The 17,581-nt window shown below is 43.5% G+C and overlaps 1 protein-coding gene across 1 annotated transcript in view; it reads left to right on the top strand.

Annotated features, from left to right (window-relative positions):
* Nucleotides 1–1,122: 1,122 nt before the first annotated feature.
* The window catches only part of LOC133575003 (inactive tyrosine-protein kinase PRAG1-like), a 35,667-nt gene continuing 19,208 nt past the window's right edge, over nt 1,123–17,581 (top strand). The window contains exons 1-2 of the mRNA XM_061927447.2: nt 1,123–1,347; nt 17,197–17,548. Coding sequence (XP_061783431.1) covers nt 17,276–17,548 — 273 coding nt within the window. The 5' untranslated portion in view covers nt 1,123–1,347; nt 17,197–17,275. The remainder of the gene's footprint in view (nt 1,348–17,196; nt 17,549–17,581) is intronic.

Here is a 17,581-nt window from a genome sequence, read left to right as displayed (position 1 = left end):
AAACCAGTAATTATAGTCTGCAAATTATGTGTTGTTGTTGAGTGTCGGTGCTGTCTAGAGTTCGGCAGAGTAACAATGTAATACTCTTCCATATCAGTAGGTGGCAGCCGGTAGCTAATAGCTTTGTAGATGTCGGAAACAGCGGGAGGCAGTGTGCAGGTAAAAAAGTGTCTAATGCTTAAACCATTAATAAACAAAGGTGAGTGCCCCTAAGAAAAGGCATTGAAGCTTAGGGAAGGCTATGCAGAACGAAACTAAAACTGAACTGGCTACAAAGTAAACAAAAACAGAATGCTGGACGACAGCAAAGACTTACTGTGGAGCAAAGACAGCGTCCACAATGTACATCCGAACAGGACATGACAATCAACAATGTCCCCACAAAGAAGGATAAAAACAACTGAAATATTCTTGATTGGTAAAACAAAGTAGATGTGGGAAATATCGCTCAAAAGAAGGACATGAAACTGCTACAGAAAAAAAACAAAAAAAGAGAAAAAGCCACCAAAATAGGAGCGCAAGACAAGAAATAAAACGATACACACAGGAAAACAGCAAAAAACTCCAAATAAGTCACGGCGTGATGTGACAGGTGGTGACAGCACACCTACTTTGAGACAAGAGCTATATTGATGCATGCTTGGTTATGGTTTGAATTCATATCCATCAATTGCGACAACAACTTTTTACTGTCAACTGAGTTTAATTTTTTAATGATTTCTGCTGGTGGTGTGCCTCCGGATTTTTTCAACGCAAAAAATGTGCCTTGGCTCAAAAAAGGTTGAAAAACACTGACCTAGAGGTAATGTTGAATTGTCCATACTGAAGGTTAGTTATTTCACCCCTAGCCACTTATAAATGTCCTGGCCAGGTCCTTGATCCGAATCTAGATGACATTGCACACTAAATTGAATGTGAATTCATCACTGGGAGTTTACGTGATCCTGGTAACCGACACTCATGCACACAAATAAAACCTAGCCTCCTTCTCGGTGGAGGTATTAAAAAGCCACCGGTGGTCAGACTGCATGGTTGCTGCTGGGAGCTCCTCCCACACCCTTTTCCTCCTCCCACAGGCTGCTGCAGAGGAGTCCTGCTGCACCTCTGCACAGCACACACTCTCAGCGCAAACAGCAGCAACGTGCATGCCTGCAAGGACAAGCGGAAACAAGCTGCGGCTCCCCCGCCTTGTCAACCTGTCTGCCGGATAAGACAAGACGGATATATGCGTGCCCCTGGAGGGATTCAAATGCACGACTTTTATTCTGCGGTCTTTGGGGTGTACGTTTTTAGATGTTGAAAGGGGTGGATTCTGTGTTGCCAGGCAAAACAAGAAAGTCAGAGCAGGTAAGCTGCACTAACCTTCCTAATGTGGCTTATTAGGCTTAAACATGTGGCGCTTTTTTTTATACATTTTTTCAAATGGAAAACATTTTTTCAAGTTAAATTTTTAAAAAACAGTTTTTAAATGGCGACAACTTCTCGTTATAATTGTGATTCAAGAAATTTTGCTCACTTTTAAATAACTTCTTGACTAAATGATTCAAGTGGCTCTCACACATGTGCACTAACTTCAGAACAATAAGTGTTCTGATACTACACAACTGGTATTCAAAGAGCAGCTGCTGTGTGTTGATAAGCCCTCCAGCTTTTACTAACCTTTTATTACTGCTCCCCTCGGCCACCATGTTTGTAGTCTCGCTCAGTCACAAGTAAGATACCCTCTTGCCTTTAGTGGTGTATGGCATGCTCTTCCTGAAAAAGCATGCACAGGAACCTATAAAAAGGCATCAAAAGCAGCTTTTTACTCAGGCAATTACTGAGAACACTGTCAAAGGTAATGAGGGGTTTCATTATACTGAGCCTCTTTGTTTTCATTTATGATATATATATATATATATATATATATATATATATATATATATATATATATATATATATATATATATATATATATATATATATATATATATATATATATATTTCTGTTATGTTTCTTTTTCGTACACTTAATAGCATGACAACACAAAATGGGAACTTATTTTTTAGCACTTGTAAAAAACTGTCCAAATACTGTGTTATATGCATTACAGACCAGTAGTTGGGAGACATCACACGGTAAAGAAACAAACCGCCTTTTGGTTACCCTTTGTTGATGTGTGTGTGATACATAAATAAGGATGGCATTTGTGTACGGTAATGAAGGTATTAAATATGGCGATTGTGATTGTGTTTCCAGCAGTTCATTTTGTGACATGTTTGTTTTTTTGTTTAAAAAAATGTCTTTACTGTGTGGGTTTTTATAGAGATGTCCGATAATATCGGACTGCCGATATTATCGGCCGATGAATGCTTTAAAATGTAATATCGGAAATTATTGGTTTCGGTTTCAAAAAGTAAAATTTATGACTTTTTAAAACGCCGCTGTACGGAGTGGTACACGGACGTAGGGAGAAGTACAGAGCAGTTTCGTCTTCCAGTCATACTTGCCAACCCTCCCGATTTTCCCGGGAGACTCCCGAATTTCAGTGCCCCTGCCGAAAATCTCCCGGGGCAGCCATTCTCCCGAACTTCCCCCGAATTTCTCCCGATTTCCACCCAGACAACAATATTTGGAGCGTGCCTTAAAGGCACTGCCTTTACGTGCCGGCCCAGACACACAATATCTTCGGCTTTTCACACACACAAGTGAATGCAAGGCATACTTGGTCAACAGCCATACAGGTCACACTGAGGGTGGCCGTATAAACAACTTTAACACTGTTACAAATATGTGCCACACCAAACAAGAATGACAAACACTTTTCGGGAGAACATCCGCACCATAACACAACATAAACACAACAGAACAAATACCCAGAACCCCCAAGCAGCACTAACTCTTCCGGGACGCTACAATATACACCCCCCGCTCCCCTCCTCCCCCCACCTCAACCCCGCCCACCTCAACCTCCTCATGCATGTCCCAAATTCCAAGCTGCTGTTTTGAAGCATGTTAAAAAAAATAATGCACTTTGTGACTTCAATAATAAATATGGCAGTGCCATTTTGGCATTTTTTTCCATAACTTGAGTTGATTTATTTTGGAAAACCTTGTTACATTGTTTAATGCATCCAGCGGGGCATCACAACAATATATATATATATATATATATATATATATATATATATATATATATATATATATATATATATATATATATATAATAATGTGTTAATCGCACGACTGTACAGTATATATCGGTATCGTTTGGTAATTAAGAGTTGGACAATATCGGAATATCGGACATTGGCAAAAAAGCTAATATCGGACATCTCTAGTTTTTATGTCATTTTATCTTTATCATGTTTAGTAGCACCACATTGAATTGGAACCCACTCCACAAATTATATTCCAAGATTTTCGAAATTTTTAAAGGGGAACTGCAATTTTGGGGGAATTTTGCCCATCATTCACATTCCTTATGTAAGACAAGAACACATGCTTTTCTTTTTTTATGCATTCTAAATAGTAAATAAATGCGATCAAAAGTTTGCTTACAACGGAGCCTGTTGGAGTCGCTCTATTCTGCCTAAAAAGCCTTTAAAAAAACACCTCCATTAAGGTTTTATATACATGATATAAGTATGTATGTATTATAATCACGGGCACATTTATAATAATATTTAATATTTACATATTTTGCTCATTTTAGGCATGCATGGCGCATTAATTTAAAAAACGCAGCACATTCGCTTTTTTTTGTTAACAACATAACTGAGTACGACACTGCAGACTTCATGAGAGCCAACAAACATAATAAAACATCACCTACTGTACAAAGTCTGCTGTTATTAGGATGCCGACTGATAGAATATTGTTACAGTCCCGTTTAGAGGAAGAATGACTCACAATCCTCGCAAAGAAAAGGTGGGCGGACCAACTCGTCGGAACATATCCTCATGCTTCTACTGTCCAGGTGAAAGGCATTATTTATAGAGATAAATATTATCGGCCGATAAATGCTTTAAAATGTAATATCGGAAAGTATCGGTATCGGTTTCAATCTCCTGATTTTCCCGGGAGACTCCCGAATTTCAGTGCCCGTCCCGAAAATCTCCCGGGGCAACCATTCTCCCGAATTTCTCCCGATTTGCACCCGGACAACATTATTGGGGGCGTGCCTTAAAGGCACTGCCTTTAGCGTCCTCTACAACCTGTCGTCACATCCGCTTTTCCTCCATACAAACAGCATGCCGGCCCAGTCACATAATATATGCGGCTTTTAAATACACACATAAGTGAATGCAAGGCATACTTGGTCAACAGCCATACATGTCACACTGAGGGTGGCAGTATAAACAACTTTAACACTGTTACAAATATGCGCCACACTGTGAACCCACACCAAACAAGAATGACAAACACATTTTGGGAGAACATCTGCACCGTAACACAACATCCATCTTCTTCCGCTTATCCGAGGTCGGGTCGCGGGGGCAGCAGCCTAAGCAGGGAAGCCCAGACTTCCCTCTCCCCAGCCACTTCGTCCAGCTCCTCCCGGGGGATCCCGAGGCGTTCCCAGGCCAGCCGGGAGACATAGTCTTCCCAACGTGTCCTGGGTCTTCCCTCCTACCGGTCGGACATGCCCTAAACACCTCCTTAGGGAGGCGCTCAGGTGGCATCCTGACCAGATGCCCGAACCACCTCATCTGGCTCCTCTCGATGCGGAGGAGCAGCGGCTTTACTTTGAGCTCCCCCCGGATGACAGAGCTTCTCACCCTATCTCTAAGGGAGAGCCCCGCCACCCGGCGGAGGAAACTCATTTCGGCCGCTTGTACCCGTGATCTTGTCCTTTCGGTCATAACCCAAAGCTCATGACCATAGGTGAGGATGGGAACGTAGATCGACCGGTAAATTGAGAGCTTTGCCTTCCGGCTCAGCTCCTTCTTCACCACAACGGATCGATACAGCGTCCGCATTACTGAAGACGCCGCACCGATCCGCCTGTCGATCTCACGATCTACTCTTCCCTCACTCGTGAACAAGACTCCGAGGTACTTGAACTCCTCCACTTGGGGCAAGATCTCCTCCCCAACCCGGAGATGGCACTCCACCCTTTTCCGGGCGAGAACCATGGACTCGGACTTGGAGGTGCTGATTCTCATCCCAGTCGCTTCACACTCAGCTGCGAACCGATCCAGTGAGAGCTGAAGATCCTGGCCAGATGAAGCCATCAGGACCAAATCATCTGCAAAAAGCAGAGACCTAATCCTGCAGCCACCAAACCGGATCCTCTCAACGCCTTGACTGCGCCTAGAGATTCTGTCCATAAAAGTTATGAACAGAATCGGTGACAAAGGGCAGCCTTGGCGGAGTCCAACCCTCACCGGAAACGTGTCCGACTTACTGCCGGCAATGCGAACCAAGCTCTGACACTGATCATACAGGGAGCGGACCGCCACAATCAGACAGTCCGAAACCCCATACTCTCTGAGCACTCCCCACAGGACTTCCCGAGGGACACGGTCGAATGCCTTCTCCAAGTCCACAAAGCACATGTAGACTGGTTGAGCAAACTCCCATGCACCCTCAAGGACCCTGCCGAGAGTATAGAGCTGGTCCACAGTTCCACGACCAGGACGAAAACCACACTGTTCCTCCTGAATCCGAGGTTCGACTATCCGGCGTAGCCTCCTCTCCAGTACACCTGAATAGACCTTACCGGGAAGGCTGAGGAGTGTGATCCCACGATAGTTAGAACACACCCTCCGGTTCCCCTTTTTAAAGAGAGGAACCACCACCCCGGTCTGCCAATCCAGAGGTACTGCCCCCGATGTCCACGCGATGCTGCAGAGTCTTGTCAACCAAGACAGCCCTACAGCATCCAGAGCCTTAAGGAACTCCGGGCGGATCTCATCCACCCCCGGGGCCTTGCCACCGAGGAGCTTTTTAACTACCTCAGCAACCTCAGCCCCAGAAATAGGAGAGCCCACCACAGATTCCTCAGGCACTGCTTCCTCATAGGAAGACGTGTTGGTGGGATTGAGGAGGTCTTCGAAGTATTCCCTCCACCGATCCACAACTTCCGCAGTCGAGGTCAGCAGAACACCATCCGCACCATACACGGTGTTGGTAGTGCACTGCTTCCCCTTCCTGAGGCGGTGGATGGTGGTCCAGAATCGCTTCGAAGCCGTCCGGAAGTCGTTTTCCATGGCTTCCCCGAACTCCTCCCATGTCCGAGTTTTTGCCTCCGCGACCGCTGAAGCCGCACACCGCTTGGCCTGTCGGTACCTGTCCGCTGCCTCAGGAGTCCCATGAGCCAAAAGAACCCGATAGGACTCCTTCTTCAGCTTGACGGCATCCCTCACCGCCGGTGTCCACCAACGGGTTCTAGGATTACCGCCACGACAGGCACCAACTACCTTGCGGCCACAGCTCCAATCAGCCGCCTCGACAATAGAGGTGCGGAACATGGTCCACTCGGACTCAATGTCCAGCACCTCCCTCGTGACATGTTCAAAGTTCTTCCGGAGGTGGGAATTGAAACTCTCTCTGACAGGAGACTCTGCCAGACGTTCCCAGCAAACCCTCACAATGCGTTTGGGCCTGCCAGGTCTGTCCGGCATCCTCCCCCACCATCGCAGCCAACTCACCACCAGGTGGTGATCGGTAGAAAGCTCCGCCCCTCTCTTCACCCGAGTGTCCAAAACATGAGGCCGCAAATCCGATGACACAACTACAAAGTCGATCATAGAACTGCGGCCTAGGGTGTCCTGGTGCCAAGTGCACATATGGACACCCTTATGCTTGAACATGGTGTTCGTTATGGACAATCCGTGACGGGCACAAAAGTCCAATAACAAAACACCACTCGGGTTCAGATCCGGGCGGCCATTCTTCCCAATCACGCCTCTCCAGGTTTCACTGTCGTTGCCAATATGAGCGTTGAAGTCCCCCAGTAGAACGAGGGAATCACCCGGGGGAGCACTCTCAAGTACTCCCTCGAGTGAATCCAAAAAGAGTGGGTACTCTGAGCTGCTGTTTGGCGCGTAAGCGCAAACAACAGTCAGGACCCGTCCCCCCACCCGAAGGCGGAGGGAAGCTACCCTCTCGTCCACCGGGTTGAACTCCAACATGCAGGCTCTGAGCCGGGGGGCAACAAGAATTGCCACCCCAGCCCGTCGCCTCTCACTGCTGGCAACGCCAGAGTGGAAGAGAGTCCAGCCCCTCTCGAGAGAACTGGTTCCAGAGCCCTTGCTGTGCGTCGAGGTGAGTCCGACTATATCCAACCGGAACTTCTCTACCTCGCACACTAGCTCAGGCTCCTTCCCCCCCAGCGAGGTGACGTTCCACGTCCCAAGAGCTAGCTTCTGTAGCCGAGGATCGGACCGCCAAGTGCCCTGCCCTCGGCTACCGCCCAGCTCACATTGCACCCGACCTCTATGGCCCCTGCTATGGGTGGTGAGCCCATTGGAGGGGGGACCCACGTTGCCTCTTCGGGCTGTGCCCGGCCGGGCCCCATGGGGACAGGCCCGGCCACCAGGCGCTCGCCATCGTGCCCCAACTCCGGGCCTGGCTCCGGAGGGGGGCCCCGGTGACCCGCGTCCGGGCGAGGGAAATCTGAGTCTCGGTTCTTGCATTTCCATAGAAGTCTTCGAGCTGCTCTTTGTCTGATCCCTCACCTAGGACCTGTTTGTCTTGGGAGACCCTACCAGGGGGCATGGAAGCCCCCGGACAACATAGCTCCTAGGATCATTAGGACACGCAAACTCCTCTACCACGTTAAGGTGGCAGCTCAGAGAGGAGCTGTAACACAACATAAACAACAAAAACATAAACAAATACCCAGAACCCCTTGCAGCAGTAACTCTTCCGGGACGCTACAATATACACCCCCCCCCGATACCACCAAACCCCCCCCCCCCCACCCCCCATCTCCCGATTTCGGAGGTCTCAAGGTTGGCAAGTATGCTCTAGTATACTCTGGACTGAAGCTGTGTGCCTTCATTGTTTTTGTAGCTGTTGTTTTGAGGCATGTTTAAAAAAAATTAAAAAATAATGCACTTTGTGAAAATCAAAGTATAGTATTTCCCATAGTTGTAGTGGGTATTAGGATTACCTCAGGGAGAGCATGTCCCAAATTCCAAGCTGCTGTTTTGAGGCATGTTAAAAAAAAATAATGCACTTTGTGACTTCAATAATAAATATGGCAGTTTTTGTTGTTTTTGATTGAAACTTGTATTAGTAGATTGCACAGTACAGTACATATTCCGTACAATTGACCACTAAATGGTAACACCCGAATAAGTTTTTCAACTTGTTTAAGTCGGGGTCCACGTTAATCAATTCATGGTAAAGTTACATTGTTTAATGCATCCAGCGGGGCATCACAACTATATTAGGCATAATAATGTGTTAATTCCACGACTGTATATATCGGTATCGGTTGATATCGGAATCGGTAATTAAGAGTTGGACAATATCGGAATATCGGATATCGGCAAAAAAGCCATTATCGGACATCTCTAATTATTTATGATCTGAAATAGACTTCCACGAGCAAAGAAGGAGCTCACCAGTCAATCATGACAACATTGGCACGCAAGTTCATGATCATGGCACCGCTATAAATAGTTTGTCTGTGTTAGCGCTCATAATATCAATATCATTAATACTTGGTTAATATGTAAGTCACAAAATAAAAATTTAGTATTGTTGGCGCATTTTGGATGGTTATTTATTGGGGTTTTTGGGCGGAATAGAGGACCGCACATTGGCTCTGTCTTAAGCGGACTTTCATTTACGTTTATTTACAAGTTCCAATGCATACATCCGTCGTCAGGTCTTTCATTATGATTGTGAACGATAGACAAAATTCCCCCAAAAAAGTGCAGTTCCCCTATAAATCACCTATTGTGCTTAAAGCCACCAGGGAGCACAGTTGCTTAGCTAAATGTATTGCTAAAATATGCTGTGACGTGGATATGTGAATCTTACCACAACTCGCCAGTCCATTGGATTCCGATTCTTGGTGTGACGATTCGATTCAACGCGATTCTTGCAATTTATTATTTGGTGTAAGAGCTATACCAAAAAACTTTTTAAAACAGGTCACATAAGCTCCTGTTAGATGCTGACATATGACGTACAGTCGTCGCTCGCCACATCGCACTTCAAATATTTCAGCTTCAACAACGCAGATTTTTTAAAGCATATTCTACCATTTTTGGGTCCTAAATTAAAGGCCTACTGAAACCCACTACTACCGACCACGCAGTCTGATAGTTTATACATCAATGTTGAAATCTTAACATTGCAACACATGCCAAATCGGCCGGGTTAGCTTACTAAAGTGCAATTTTAAATTTTGCCCGAAATATCCTGCTGAAAACGTCTCGGTATGATGACGCCTGTGCGTGACGTCACGGATTGTAGAGGACATTTTGGGACAGCATGGTGGCCAGCTATTAAGTCGTCTGTTTTCATCGCAAAATTCCACAGTATTCTGGACATCTGTGTTGGTGAATCTTTTGCAATTTGTTCAATGAACAATAGAGACAGCAAAGAAGAAAGCTGTAGGTGGGAAGCGGTGTATTGCGGCAGGTGTTGTGCTGGATAACGCACCCCCGCCGTAGAATGCACCTCCTGACTGTTGTGCCGGATAACACAGCCGGTGTTTCATTGTTTACATTCCCGAAAGATGACAGTCAAGCTTTACCATTGACCTGTGGAGAACTGGGACAACAGAGACTCTTACCAGGAAGAATTTGAGTTGGATGCGCAGACGCGGTACCGTGAGTACGCAACTGCGGCTTCCAAACATTTGATCGCTTGCCCGTACCTGCGTGCCGCTATGTGCATGTCACGTACGTAACTTTGGGGACTTTGGGGAAATATATGTGCTGTATGAACTTTGGGGAGGTGAACTGCACTTTGGGCTGTGGGATTGAGTGTGTTGTGCAGGTGTTTGAGTTGAATTGGCGGGTTATATGGACGGGAGGGGGGAGGTGTTTGTTATGCGGGATTAATTTGTGGCATATTAAATATAAGCCTGGTTGTGTTGTGGCTAATAGAGTATGTCTTGTGTTTATTTACTTATTTAGTCATTCCCATCTGAATATCAGGTCCCACACGCCTCTCACAGCATCTTCCCTATCTGAATCGCTTCCACTGCCCTCTAGTCCTTCACTCTCACTTTCCTCATCCACGAATCTTTCATCCTCGCTCAAATTAATGGGGGAATTGTCGCTTTCTCGGTCCGAATCGCTCTCGCTGCTGGTGGCCATGATTGTAAATAATGTGCAGATGTGAGGAGCTCCACAACCTGTGACGTCACGCTACTCGTCTGCTACTTCCGGTACAGGCAAGGCTTTTTTATCAGCGACCAAAAGTTGCGAACTTTATCGTCGATGTTCTCTACTAAATCCTTTCAGCAAAAACATGGCAATATCGCGAAATAATCAAGTATGACACATAGAATGGACCTGCTATCCCCGTTTGAATAAGAAAATCGCATTTCAGTAGGCCTTTAAGTATTTTCAAGCAAATAAGGCTAAATAAACTAAAAATATAAATAATACAGTAGTATTGCCCACGGGAGGCGATTAATCAGAATGCACTGTTCAGTATCGTGGCCGCTGATTAGCAAAAATTAAAAGAGTGTAAAGGTGACTAAAGGGTGGTATTTTATGCATACTTGCCAACCTTGAGACCTCCGATTTCGGGAGGTGGGGGGGGGGGGGGGGGGGGGGGGGGGGGTTAGGGCGGGGGGGGGGCGTGGTTGGGGGCGTGGTTAAGAGGGGAGGAGTATATTTACAGCTAGAATTCACCAAGTCAATTATTTTATGTATATTTATATAAAGTCAATTATTTCCTATATATATATATATATATATATATATATATATATATATAGGAAATAATTGACTTTCAGTGAATTCTAGCTATAAATATATATTTCTTTTATTATATATATAAAAATAAGAGAAATACTTGAATTTCAGTGTTCATTTACTTACACATATACACACACATAACACTCATCTACTCATTGTTGAGTTAAGGGTTGAATTGTCCATCCTTGTTCTATTCTCTGTCACTATCTTTCGAACCATGCTGAACACCCTCTCTGATGATGCATTGCTGTGTGAAATGCACTAGATGGCAGTATTGTCCTGTTTAAGAGTGTCATAACATTGCTGTTTACGGCAGACGAACTGCTTTACGGTAGAGGAAAACACGTCACTCAGGTCCGCATGGAGCTGGAGGGGGCGTGGCCTCCAGCTCCGCCTGAATTTCGGGAGATTTTCGGGAGAAAATTTGTCCCGGGAGGTTTTCGGGAGAGGCGCTGAATTTCGGGAGTCTCCCGGAAAATTCGGGAGGGTTGGCAAGTATGATTTTATGTCTCGAGAGCTCTCATAATGTTGAAAAACATATTTAGGTCATAAACAGGTTTTTTTGCTCAAGCTGTGACATGTTTTATTTATAACTACTGATTCCTACTTTGGGAAATGTTTGGAACCCATCCATCCATCCCTTTTCTACCGCTTGTCCCTTACAGGGTCGCGGGGGTGCTGGAGCCTATCCCAGCTGCACACGGGCGGAAGGCAGGGCAAACTATGGAACCATTTAATATAAATAAACGAGAAAATTATGAATCGATTTAGAATCTAAATAAGTAAAACTTGCAATTTGGATGTGAGTACATTCTTTTCAGCACCCATACTGGTATGTATTAATTTTGTTCTTACAAACTAGCATTAAAGTAATCGTTGCCAACATCAGCAAATTCCACATTGACCTAGTTTTTCCTATCTCTATAACTGATGTTTTTTTAACATCGTCGTGAAATACGTTTCTGCTATTTTGAAAGTTGTCAAGTGACTAAACTTCTGGTGTTTTTCTGCTGTTGGAGGAAGTGAGAAATATTGGACCTTGAGCTTGAGGAGGTGTGGGGAATGTAGACAGCGGGGTCTAGCTCTTGTCAAACAATAGGTGGACGCAGGAATGACCTAAATAGAGACGTAACGTTAGTTTGGTTAGTTTGGCAGACACAGAACAAAAATGTTGAGTATTCACAGATGATTTTCCAACATGTCCTCTCCCTCTTTGTTGTTGTCATTGATCCTCTGCTGGTAAAGTGATACAACAGATCAACTTACAGAACACAACTCAGCCGGCTCAGAAATCTCAATTTGGATCAGCATTAAACGGCACACTTTCATGGTTGACACACTTTCTCCGCATGTCTGGTTTTTAGTCAGAGAAATTCTGGAAAATGTTGAAAAATGCACCAAAAAATGTTTTAACATTGATGATACACCTTCGAATCAAAATGCATTTTATTCGTTGGGATATCCCCCAGACTTGCTCAAAGTTCCACAAAATTCCGAAGTCAATTTTGCGTAACGAGCAAGCTCGCTGATGGATGCAACTTTTTCACTTCCGATAACGTACCGATATTTGAGATGTGAGTATTGGCCAATACCGATGTTAGTCCGATACGATATCAGCACAACTCATACCACATACTTGTGTTACTCTGTAGCGTAGATTATTACAAAAGGCTTTAAAGTAAAATTCTCCAGAACAATGTATAGTATATGACACATACTAACCTATTTATTATTGACTTATTATACTTTCTTTAATTTCATTGAAGTGGACATTTGTTTATGGCGACACCTCGTGGTCACAATAATTTATTAAGTTTAGCGCATGACTCTTATTGATGACTCTAATTGAACGATGCAGACACGTTTGTTACTGGATACTTACTAATACGCTTCTCCCTTCTAGACTTTGTACATGTAAGTAATATAATAATTTGATACTTGTTTGTATTGACAAATATTTTTTAGACTGCAATATTGTTCATTTAAGGACATGTATTATGAATGTCTAGCTTGTGTGCTATTGTGTGCTTAGCTGTTGTGAAGCTGCTTGCTCCTAGTAGCCTACCATGTTTACCTTTTGTAAACGACTTTACAAGAGTACAAGAAAAGACCAAGCCTATGCTTATTGGGGGACATTTAGATTTTAACAGGCCGTCCTACTTTTGCACGAGTAAATACGCTGCAGGACAGATACTTGTTTTTTTTTTGCTGATATCAATATCAGATCGGGACACCCCAACTAAAAAACCAAAAAAGTGAATAATATATTGCAAGGTTGATATCTGTCAAGCTTTTAAATAAATAAAATAAAATGCGGTATAAAAAGGCAGTGATTAAATGCTAAAAGCTTATTATAGAAAAATTGTATCCAAAAAAATAAGAAACATATATAGAATATTAGAAATGTCCTATAATGGCTTTTTTGCCGATATCCGATATTCCGATATTGTCCAACTCTTAATTACCGATTCCGATATCAACCGACACCGATATGCCTAATTTTGTTGTGATGCCCCGCTGGATGCATTAAACAATGTAACAAGGTTTTCCAAAATAAATCAACTCAAGTTATAGAAAAAAATGCCAACATGGCACTGCCATATTTATTATTGAAGTCACAAAGTGCATTATTTTTTTTTAACATGCCTCAAAACAGCAGCTTGGAATTTGAGACATGCTCTCCCTGAAAGAGCATGAGGAGGTTGAGGTGGGCGGGGTTGGGTTAAGGTGTGGGGGGGGGGGGGGCTAGAGGGTAGCGGGGGGTGTATATTGTAGCATCCCGGAAGAGTTAGTGCTGCAAGGGGTTCTGGGTATTTGTTCTGTTGTGTTACGGTGCGGATGTTCTCCCGAAATGTGTTTGTCATTGTTGTTTGGTGTGGGTTCACAGTGTGGCGCATATTTGTAACAGTGTTAAAGTTGTTTATACGGCCACCCTCAATGTGACCTGTATGGCTGTTGACCAAGTATGTATGCATTCACTTGTGTGAAAAGCCGTAGATATTATGTGATTGGGCCGGCACGCAAAGGCAGTGCCTTTAAGACACGCCTGGGTGGAAATCGGGAGAAATTCGGGAGAGTGGTTGCCCCGGGAGATTTTCGGGAGTGGCAATTATGACTGGGAGACGCAACTGCTCTGTACTTCTCCCTACGTCCGTGTACCGCTCCGTACAGCGGCGTTTTAAAAAGTCATACATTTTACTTTTTGAAACCGATACCAATAATTTCTGATATTACATTTTAAAGCATTTATCGGCCGATAATATCGGCTGTCCAATATTATCGGACATCTTTATAGAATATAGATTTTTTTTTAACCGACAGATCAAAATTGTGCGTTTTAGTGCCTGGATACAAAGTAAAACATTTTGTGAACGACATAATCAAATTTTGTTTGACACCTGCCATCTACTGGCCTAGCATGCATACTACGATGTTTTGGCACGTTTGTAAACATACCTTAAATCACCCAAACTGCAAGCTGTATTAGTTTAAGAGAGGAACCTGGAAGACGTTGTGACCACTTAAAGACCACAATCAAATAAATGCAAGCATAAAACTGATCAGTCATCGCTGGGTTTGGACTGAGGCGAGATACCACAAGGTCTATAGGCGAGGTTCGCTTCTTCCCCGCGGTTGTCGTCACAGGCACAACTAAACAAACACGGAGCAAGTAGGCGCTTTCCTGCCCAAAGTGAGTCAGAGTGAACCAAATCAAATGTAAACATGCCTTCATTGTGTCTTCTTTTACTAACCAACAGGAAGACGCCACCTTTCTAAGTCAACACATTTTTCACCCTTGTTGTAAAAGCTCATATTTACGTATTTCAGCACGTGCGCTACATGTTTGTGGATCTTTTTGAAGAGGCGGTCTCGTGGGGTTGTGTGTCAGTGCAGCACCTCGTTGAAAGGCAATTAAAGCGGTGTAAGGAAAATAAAGCTGGGGTGCAGCCAGATGCCGGGGAACAAATGATCCCTCTGAAGTAGCGCTGATCCTCTCACTGTCGCTGTTGTACAACAGGAGGAAGGAGGTGCACTTTGTTTGTGCGCAGGAGGAGGCTTTTTTTTTGAGGGTGTGAGATTCACCCTGGTGAGACTTGCGCCTTTTACACATTCCTGACATTCCGACCTCTGGGATGCTTGAGGCTCCTCTGTCTTCTTCTAGCTTGTCGGGGTCTGCCGAGGACCTTGGGGGGCGGGGGCTTTTATGTCGCAGGGATCAACAAGAAGTCTGTCTGTGCTTCAGCAGACGCCGCATAGCCGCTAATTTAGGAGACCATGGGAACGCAAAGTAGTGCCGGTTCTCCTTAGGTTACATCCACACATGATGACATTTTTGACCTAACGGAGATTTCCTATCAGGCTTCCTTGTTGCTGTTTTTACTTTGGATGTTAGTCCTTTGGATTCAGACCAGGGAAAAGGATCTAGTACAGTTAAGCGCTCAGCCAAGGCCGCGCAGTACACGTACATCAAATTCATGGATAAATATTTCCTGCGTATGCCTGAATTTTGTCATTCATACATGCTTCATCCACTAAATAGAACAAGCCACGTCTCAGGGAAAATTACCTGCATTTAAATCTAATGGGATTTTCTTTGGCCCATAGGCCAAATATTCACATTTTATAAAAAAAAAAAGCTTACATATGCATATTACATTTGGATGAAATGCCAAAATACATAGAAACAGAGTCATATTTGTAAATATTGTTTAAATCTGGCCTTCGAGTAAATATGCTTTTTGATTTTTTTTCATAATTTAAATTTATTTTAATTATCGAAACAAATTTTAGGGTATATCTACATACAATAATATTTTAAAATAGGAACTGTTTAGATTGGCAATACTAAAAGGTCCCTAGTGTGTGAATGTTGTCTGTCTATCTGTGTTGGCCCTGTGATGAGGTGGCGACTTGTCCAGGGTGTACCCCGCCTTCCGCCCGATTGTAGCTGAGATAGGCTCCAGCACCCCCCGCGACCCCGAAAGGGATAAGTGGTAGAAAATGGATGGATGGATGGATACATTAAATGAAACATAAACAAAGCAATGTTTTAATTTATTTCCAAAAAATTGGGTAAAATAAACAGTTGTCCTCATTCTTCATAAAAGTCATTTATTTCTCAAAATGACACAAAAACATTTTGTATATATATATATATATATATATAGACAACATTCACACTCACATTCACACACTAGGGCCAATTTAGTGTTGCCAATCAACCTATGCACCTGGGGATAGGTTGATTGGCAACACTAAATTGGCCCTAGTGTGTGAATGTGAGTGTGAATGTTGTCTGTCTATCTGTGTTGGCCCTGTGATGTGACTTGTCCAGGGTGTACCCCGCCTTCCGCCCGATTGTAGCTGAGATAGGCTCCAGCGCCCCCCGCAACCCCGAAGGGAATATGCGGTAGAAAATGGATGGATATATATATATATATATATATATATATATATATATATATATATATATATATATATATATATATATATATAATTTAATTTATTTTACTTTTTTGCTGAACAACTTCAGCCCTAAACAAAAACACAATTTTTTTTAAAGATATTGTAATCCTTTTAAGGCTTTTTTGATCAAATGAGTCAATTAGTATTAAATTGCATAACACCAGTTATTTTACTAATTTTAAACCTGTGAGATTATCTAATGAAAGGCCTTCAAAAATGTCAATTTAAAAGAAAATGATTTTATGTCCTGTTTGGCGTTGAAGATAATTAAAATTGAATGTCCTTTAAAACTTTTTTTTTCATTTTGTCAAACTGTTAACTTCACATAAAGAAATGTATTATTGTTTCCATGTTGGGGTTTTTGGAAAAGATATTACAAAAAGATGTCTACGATGTCATAATGATCTGGAAACAGACCAGTAAAAATAACTGAAAAAGCTGTAAAATGTATGCCGTGCCAGTAGTTTATTGATATAATGTTTTCTATGCAGTTACAGATAATATTTGATCAGAATAATGTTACTGGAAAGAGTTCTGTAAAGCAGTATTCTTCCTAAGACGACAAACTAGTTGAGACTGAAACACAACAGCGCCTCTGCAGGTTGCGCTTCATTTACCATTGTTATGTAAACAAACAACCTAAACAACACAATTTTCTTCCGAAAGCCGCGTCGTGTAGCCGAGTTCATGTTCATCATAAATGATTAATGCTTACTTTGATGTGACACATCATATATGATCTTCAAAAGCAAAATTAGTCATTTGATGCCATGATCAAAGACCGCTTTATTATCACATGATCTAAAGCAGCTAAGATTCTTACTCTAACCTCATTCTTTTTTTCCTTTCTAGCCATGAACGTGTGTTCTGCGTTTGCTGAAACGCTCCTTCGTCGCTTCTGACCTTTCCCAACGATCGAGTGACGACGAAGATGTCAGTGTGCAGCGACTTTGCAGAACACGTGTGGAAACCCGGCTCTTGTAAGAACTGCTTCCACCAGCTCAGCGCGCACAGGCAGACGGTCGGCGGTGGCCCGGATGGCGCTGCGTCCGCCGCGTGTCTGAAGAGCGGCCTCGGAGGCGATGAAGAAACTGCAGTGACGGTGCATTCACCTTACAGCAAGCCCACTATCGCCGTCAAGCCCACTATGATGAGCATGGACACCAGCGACTCCATGGCTGACGTTAACATGAACATAGAGAAGGTGATTGTCCTTAAAGTGTCTGATAAATGCTTA

This window comes from Nerophis lumbriciformis, linkage group LG32 (assembly GCF_033978685.3).
Source record: "Nerophis lumbriciformis linkage group LG32, RoL_Nlum_v2.1, whole genome shotgun sequence".
Classification (NCBI taxonomy): domain Eukaryota; kingdom Metazoa; phylum Chordata; class Actinopteri; order Syngnathiformes; family Syngnathidae; genus Nerophis; species Nerophis lumbriciformis.
This window is presented reverse-complemented; position numbering and strand designations above follow the sequence as displayed.